This window comes from Chaetura pelagica, unplaced genomic scaffold (genome assembly GCF_000747805.2).
Source record: "Chaetura pelagica isolate M959 unplaced genomic scaffold, ChaPel_1.0 scaffold405, whole genome shotgun sequence".
NCBI lineage: Eukaryota > Metazoa > Chordata > Aves > Apodiformes > Apodidae > Chaetura > Chaetura pelagica.
Genome location: NW_009953489.1, coordinates 4710397 through 4718007, shown reverse-complemented (window position 1 = coordinate 4718007; position 7611 = coordinate 4710397). Strand labels below are relative to the sequence as shown.

General features: G+C 44.8%; 1 protein-coding gene across 1 annotated transcript; it reads left to right on the top strand.

Moving 5' to 3' along the window:
• Nucleotides 1-740: 740 nt before the first annotated feature.
• On the top strand, nt 741-6615 carry GTF3C4 (general transcription factor IIIC, polypeptide 4, 90kDa). Its single transcript, XM_009998875.1, has 4 exons — nt 741-2555; nt 4352-4482; nt 5370-5458; nt 6495-6615. The coding sequence occupies exons 1-4, from the start codon at nt 813-815 to the stop codon at nt 6557-6559; spliced, it is 2028 nt and encodes a 675-aa protein (XP_009997177.1). The 5' UTR covers nt 741-812; the 3' UTR covers nt 6560-6615.
• Nucleotides 6616-7611: the final 996 nt, after the last annotated feature.

The window sequence follows — 7611 nt, the reverse complement described above, 5'->3', positions numbered from 1 at the left end:
TAAGGCTCCTCCTACTCCCTCCCCCGGCTGCTCCTTTCCCCCCCCCCAAGGCTTCTCCTGCCCCCCTCCTTTTGCTGCAGCGCTTCCTGTGCGATGAGTTCTGAAAGCGAAGGGAACAAAAAACCTCCACCTTTAGCCCAGAAATGAATGTCAGGGGCAACATCACCCAGCACCGAGGGGATTTCAGGGGTCCTGGCGTTTGGCAGCTTTTCTAACAACCGCTTGAGCTCCAGGATTTTGCTGGCAATTAGCTCCATGAAAGTAGAAATCTTTCTTGGTTTGTGATCTAAGCTGGAAGGTTTTTGCAGTAGGGGCTGTTTGGGTCTTTGGGGGGGCATCTTGGCACAGTGGGGTGGCAGTTCTGGGTGAATGTCTTATTTAAGAGTCATTCTGTTGTTGCAGATCTTATTTTTTTTCCTCCAGAACAATGCTGGGAATATGGAACAACTCGAGTTGAAGTATTGAGCCCTTTGTAGTTGGAATGTTATGTCAAGTACCTTTAAGTTAAGCAAAAAGGTGAAGCTTTTTGATTCAGTGGAATCAATAGGTGAGAGTCAAAACAATGCAAATTCAGGTCAACAATGAAGCTGAAGTCTTTGAGAGTGATGTTCATTGGAACAGTTTAGTCTAGGTTGTGACAGGGGATGCTGTTATTTCAGGTGGGAATGAATTCCAGGAAAAGCTTTGCTTAAAACCAGTTCTACACTTGTTAAACAGTTTCCTTTTGTTCTCAGGTGGGTCCGAAAAAGGAGGTAGCAGAATGCAAGGAGAAGTTTGCCAGTTCCCTGGACCCAACAGTTAGTCAAACTTTCATGCTGGACCGAGTGTTCAACCCTGAGGGGAAATCCTTGCCCCCTCTACGAGGATTCAAATATTCCAGCTGGTCCCCCCTGGGCTGTGATGCCAACGGGAGGTGCCTGCTGGCAGCCCTGACCATGGACAACCGCCTGACCATCCACGCCAACCTCAACAGGCTGCAGTGGTTGCAGCTGGTGGACCTGACCGAGATCTACGGGGAGCGCTTGTACGAAGCCAGTTACAAACTTTCCAAAGCTGACACTCCCAAGGGAGAGCTGGGAGACTTCTCGGAATTCCAGCGGCGCCACAGCATGCAGACCCCGGTGCGCATGGAGTGGTCGGGCATCTGCACCACTCAGCAGGTCAAACACAACAACGAGTGCTGGGATGTGGGCAGCGTGCTCCTGGCAGTGCTCTTTGAGAACGGGAACATCGCAGTGTGGCAGTTCCAGCTTCCCTTTCTGGGGAAGGAATCCATTACTTCTTGCAATAACATAGAGTCGGGAATCAATTCCCCCAGCGTGTTGGCTTGGTGGGAATATGAACATAACAACCGGAAGATGAGCGGGCTCATTGTAGGGAGTGCTTTTGGGCCAGTGAAGATCCTTCCTGTCAACCTCAAAGCAGTCAAAGGCTACTTCACCCTGAGGCAACCCGTAGTCTTATGGCAAGAAATGGACCAGTTGCCAGTGCACAGTATTAAATGCATTCCTCTTTACCACCCTTACCAGAAGTGCAGTTGTAGCTTAGTGGTGGCTGCACGAGGACCTTACGTGCTTTGGTGCCTCCTGTTGATATCCAAGGCAGGCCTGAACATCCACAATTCCCACGTGACAGGGCTTCATTCTTTGCCAATCGTGTCCATGACCGCGGACAAGCAGAACGGCACAGTCTACACCTGCTCCAGCGATGGGAAGGTGAGGCAGCTCATCCCTATATTCACAGACGTTGCTCTGAAGTTTGAGCACCAGCTGCTCAAGCTCTCGGAGGTCTTTGGCTCCATCAGGACTCACGGAATCGCTGTCAGCCCCTGTGGGGCCTACTTGGCAGTGATCACCACAGAGGGCATGACTAATGGGCTGCACCCCGTTAACAAAAACTACCAAGTTCAGTTTGTAACCCTAAAGACTTTTGAGGAGGCAGCTGCTCAGCTCTTGGAATCTTCCGTTCAAAACCTTTTCCGGCAAGTGGACTTGACGGATCTTGTACGCTGGAAAATTTTGAAGGATAAGCATATTCCTCAATTCTTACAGGAAGCACTGGATAAAAAGATTGAGAGCTGTGGCTCTACTTACTTCTGGAGGTTTAAGCTGTTTCTCCTGAGGATTTTGTACCAGTCGATGCAGAAAGCTCCCTCAGAGGTCACGTGGAGGCCTTCACACGAGGATGCAAAAATCTTGATCTCGGACTCCCCTGGCATGGGCAGCACTGAAGATGATCAAGAGGAAGGAACTTCTAAACAAGCCAGCAAGCAGAGCCTCTGTGAGGCAGGCAAAGGTATGGACATAGATGACACTGCAGAGGAGTCTCTTCCTCAGTCGAGTGACGTAGGAGGCCGTGAGCCAATGGAAGAAAAGCTTCTTGAAATACAGGCACAGATTGAGGCAGTAGAGATGCACTTGACACGAGAACACATGAAACGGGTGTTGGGAGAAGTTTACCTACACACATGGATTACAGAAAACACCAGTATCCCCACCAGAGGAGTCTGTGACTTCTTAATGTCCGATGATGGCTATGATGACAGAACAGCACGAGTAAGTGCACCTCTATGCTCTGGGGGTTCCGTGTCACAGGTTCCTTCTTTCTACCCCTTCCATATCCTTAAACAAAAGTACAACTTTGGGGTGGGAAAGAGAGCTGTAATCTTGTCATCCTTGCCAGCCAGTTGTTACAGAGCACACAGCTTAAGTTGGCCTTCCTTGAAATGATGGGGTAGGAGGGAACGTAAATACAGATGTTGACATTTGGATCAGGAACATTAAAGGGCAAGTGTGCCCAAGTTTTTGCAGGACAAAGGAGAGGACCAGGGTTATTTCACTGCTGTTGGTGTGTACTGGTGGAGGAGGATGTTTGGTTTTTTCTTGGCTAAGCTTATTATCATTTCTACAAGACTGAATTCAGGAGGTATTTCCTCTCATCAGCTGTGTCAGCAGCTCTCATTTTGAGATGTAGTATTGTAGTGTTTCTAGTTGAGAGCAGAGTCACTTTTGAGGTGGCACATCAGGTCTTCTCATCTCTCCATGAGCCTCCAGTGGAAAGATCAGTTACAGAAGCTCAGAAAGCCATGATGTTTTACTAGTTAAATCCAGTGATCCAGAACTTTATGCAGGACCTCAGATTAACCAAGGTGACTGTTGAGACACACGTGGCCTGAACCTTCAGGCATGCTGGCATTTATTGCACCACAAGCAGCAAGCATAGCTGAATGGTTGGCCACGACAGGAACTCCTTCCAAACTTGCAATACTCCCTACCAAAATGCATAATACCAAAAGCATAACTGCAAGGACAGTATCCTGGCTGTTCAAGGTGTAGAATAAGCATCTGGGGCAGGAAATACGGGATCAGTGAACCCTTCATAGGGCAGTGGAGGTTTATGAATATAGACATCAGACAAAGGAACAGACTGGGAATCCTGCCATCAGCCTCCTTGTTCTTAAGACTTGATGACAAGAATGTCTCAGGTGTCTCTGTACCTCTGTGTGTGAGCAGAGGTCAGTTCTTTTCAGTCCCTAAGTCCTTAAATCACTTCAGCTCCAAAAATCAACCTTTACATTTCATGCAGAAGGGCAGAGGCACATTCCCATTGGTGAGGCAGTGTGGTGTTCTCTGCTGGACTGACAAGTAAGGAGGCTACAGTGTGGCCACCAGTAACTCACTAGAAAATATTCTGACAGAACTGCTGTGTTTTTCTAGCATCCACTTGTTATTAATTGAAGGTTTGAGAGGTTGCTTTTCTTATCTTGTAAACAAATTGCTTCTTTTTATAGTGATGGAAAGCTGACTGCCAAATTCTATTTTACCTATTCAGTTTGCTGTCACATTTTAGAAGTCCTTGGGATGTGGTTTATATCTATTGAAATGTCCAAGACAAATTTGATCACATAAATGTTCTACTGTAAACATGTACACTCTCAGATGACTGCTGAAGACATTCATCCAGGTAATTTCTGAACAGGATTTTTATGTTTGAGCACATCTGTTGTGATAGGCCTTGAAAGCTTTAATGGTCAGTGGCAGCCCCTAAAGTAGAATGGTGCCAATTTTCTTCAGTCCTTTTTAAATTTGCAAGGAGCTTATGATAACATTATTGCTCTTAAGTTCTGTATCTATTTACTGTGGGAACAGAAATCTTTAGGAGATGACAATCAAACAAGACTAAACTAATACTTTCCAATATATTCTATTTCTTATGCTTTTATTCCTTTGACTTCAGTGAAGAACACAGATCTTTGCATCCCGTATCATAGCCTGAAATCACAATATACTGAGAGATGTTCCCACCTTTCAGCACACAGCAATAAACAACCCTGACTGCTCTGTGTTCCCAGGTTCTGATTGGACATATCTTAAAGAAAATGAACAAACAGACTTTCCCAGAGCACTGCAGCTTGTGTAAGGAGATCCTGCCATTCACTGACCGCAAACAGGCAGTCTGCTCCAACGGACACATTTGGCTCAGGTAATTGGTTCTTAAAGAGGTTTTTTTGCCTTCCTCTGGACAATTTAAACATACTTAAATCTAAAACACTTTGTAGTGTTGGAGGAAGAAGTCACAAAGCGCGTTATCCGTGCTGCAGTGTGTTGCAGTTGTTGCTGGCTGTTATCTGTCCTTTTCTGTGAGAGAGAGGGGGCATAGTAGATGGGATTTGGTTTCTATCAGTAGACTTTTCTATTTAAAAAGCTGTTGATGGTCTAACTCTTTCTTCAAGCACAGGGGGATGGGTGCAGGGAGGAAGCAGGCATGGGAAAATCAAGCACAAGTTGTCCCTTGGAACAGCACCATGGAGGGTTTGTTTGAGCTACTGCAGCGTTTGAAAACAAAGTAGTTTACAAAAAAATGATTGGTTTGGCCACAGTGAGAAGTCAGACAAGTTCTGGAACATCTACAAAAGCAAGTCTTCCAACACTGGTGTCTTGGGTGATTGTCCCTGGCAACCTGGCAGGTCAGTAGCCTGTCAGAAGGAAAAACCTTTGCCTAACAGATGATCTGCTGGTTTGGCTGAATACTCACTGCCTTAGAGACACCACAGGTCTTCCCCTGGGCAGTGACCCTCCAGCTTTTCACCTCTCCTACTGTGTGCTAACATTTTTGGACAGGAATTAAACTTTTTCCAATAGTTTCTTGATTTTTGCTCTTTTAAATTTTTCTGACCATATGTAATTGGGTACACTCATCAAGTCTCATTTACTTGAACAAAGAAATTATTAATTTTCATGTTTAATGAAAATGAGGGCTCTTCCTCTTGGAAACCAAGGTCTGTTTGACCCAGCCTCCAGTCAGGGCATAGGATCAGGTCACTGATAAAAACCTCAGGCCTCTTGATAAAACTGATTGTCCTTTCACAGGTGCTTTCTAACCTACCAGTCCTGTCAGAGCTTGGTGTACAGGAGGTGTTTGCTTCACGACAGCATCGCACGGCATCCCACCCCAGAAGGTAACTGCTCCTGGGGCCCCAGGGAACAGGAGTAGGAATTCTTCAGCTCTATCTGCCAAATGACTCGAACTGGTTTCACTCACTTGCCTCTTTTGGGCATGTGAAGTACCAGTGTTGTGCATTTCATGGTATCCTGTTGTCCATTAGTGCCATAGATTAATTACAAATTGGTGGCTACAAAAAGTAATTTATAAATACTGCATCTTAATGAGAGCCAGGTAAACACATACCCTGTGCTGGAGTGCTACAATAGTTAGATTATATTCAAGTTGAATAATTAGCATCCAGTTCTGCAATTCCTGAGGGTCTTTGACACTGTTTCAGTGCCAACTGTGTTGATCCAGCACAGGTGAAGAAGCAGTTGGCACCTTGTTGATTTAGGTCCTGAACATACAATGTTCAGAGACAATAATTCAGGCTGTGGGGCCCAGGCAGCCCCAAGCTTTGCATTTCCAGAGGTTGAGTAAGGACAAGCTGTGCAAGAAATTTTTTTTCCCCAACAGATACACTTAAAAAAAATAATAATCATGGAGTATTCAGACAACTTGTCTTAAAGTGCAGGTGACACTTTTCCTTTCCCCATAATGTGTTCTGAATGGGTGTTCAGTCAGCTCTAAGGATCAACTACAGGACTTAAACCTCTGTAGAGAGGGGCTGTAAACTTAGTTGCCTTACATTGGAGGGGGACAAAGAAAGAGGAGCCATGAACTGCATTATGTGAAGGATCTAATTTCAGTTGAGAAAACGAGCACACTACATTTGTGGCATGATGATCCTTTGAATTTTTTCCCTATGTAGCTATTTAGATGAGCAAACAATGACATAACATGGACTTTTTCACCTTAAAGTGGGATTTAAGGGGGTTTTAAACTGACATTACTTGAAATTTCAAGACAGAAATGGAGTTGGATTCCTCTGAATTCTTTAGTTAATCCTGCATAGTGAATATATTCTGTTTAAGGATTGTCCATCTTGGCTGTCATTCCTGTGTTCATCTCTACCTCCAGCTTTAAACAACTTGTTTTCTTATTTGCAGATCCTGAATGGATCAAGAGGTTATTGCAAGGACCTTGCACGTTCTGTGATTCTCCTGTGTTCTAGAAAATAAACTATGTAAAGCTTGAAAGTATTTTCTCTACTGCATTAAGCTCCCTTCAGTCTGGAAGGACCCAGAGCACAGGAATACAGATTTACTGGAGGGGGGAGACATTGTCCACAGCCCTGTAAAAAGAACATCAGAGGTTCTGGGAACTCCTGAAGTCCAGAGCCTGTTCCATGCTCCAGAAGCAGGAGTGCACCTGGAAGAGCAAGTTCCTAAAGTGGTTTGGAAGTGCACCCCATGGAAGCATCAGCAGCTGGACACACTCCCTTGTACTGGAAAGGAACTAGAGTCTTCAGCCCATGATGTGAACTGTCCTTCCAACCCCACAACTGTGCAGATCCCCAGTGGGAACAGTGGAGCTGCCTTGGAAATGGCCTTGGTGGGTAGAGAAGGCATCAGCTTGTAGTGCTCTCCTTTACTTTTTAACAAGCACTGGCAATTGCTGCAGGACATTAAACTATCCCAATAATTTGTGGTTCTAATTTCTTGCAGAGTGAAGCATATGCCATAGGAGAGAAATGGGCCATTTTATTAGTTTCACTTACAGTCTAGAAGAATAACTGCCTCTTAACTGTTGTAACAGTATTGCAGTCAGAAGGCTGCCTGGCTGACTGTGATGGTGGCTGCCTGGGTCAAATAGGGATCAGTAAGAATCATTTTTCAATGTAATAATTATTAAGCTAATAGCAATTAGATTAAACACTAATATAATTTCCAATGCTTTTAAGTCTCTTGCCCAGCTTTTTCTCAACTAAGTTCTCACCACTTCCTTGCTTTTGCCAATGTCTGTGCCTTTTGTTTCTCTTAACCCTCTACCAACAGGAATCATCTCTTCCAGTTACCAAAATCATTACCCATTTACCTTCTTTTGAACTGAGAGTCTCCCTCATACAGACATTGAGGTTTACAGAAATTTGACACACAAATAAGCACTCCTAGCTGACAGCTTCTCTTTCATAATACAGTAAAAAAAACACCAAACAAAATCCCCCAAACCCAAACACCACCATGGCTAAAATGTTAGAGGGAAGGTTTCCACAGGTGGTCAAGG

What these genes read in the sequence shown, in the direction of transcription:
- GTF3C4 (XM_009998875.1), top strand. Translation starts at nt 813, where the DNA reads ATGCTGGACCGAGTGTTCAACCCTGAGGGGAAATCCTTGCCCCCTCTA. An exon ending in ATGATGACAGAACAGCACGA is followed by an intron (nt 2,556 to 4,351) that starts GTAAGTGCACCT and finishes CTGTGTTCCCAG; the next exon opens with GTTCTGATTGGACATATCTT. An exon ending in AACGGACACATTTGGCTCAG is followed by an intron (nt 4,483 to 5,369) that starts GTAATTGGTTCT and finishes GTCCTTTCACAG; the next exon opens with GTGCTTTCTAACCTACCAGT.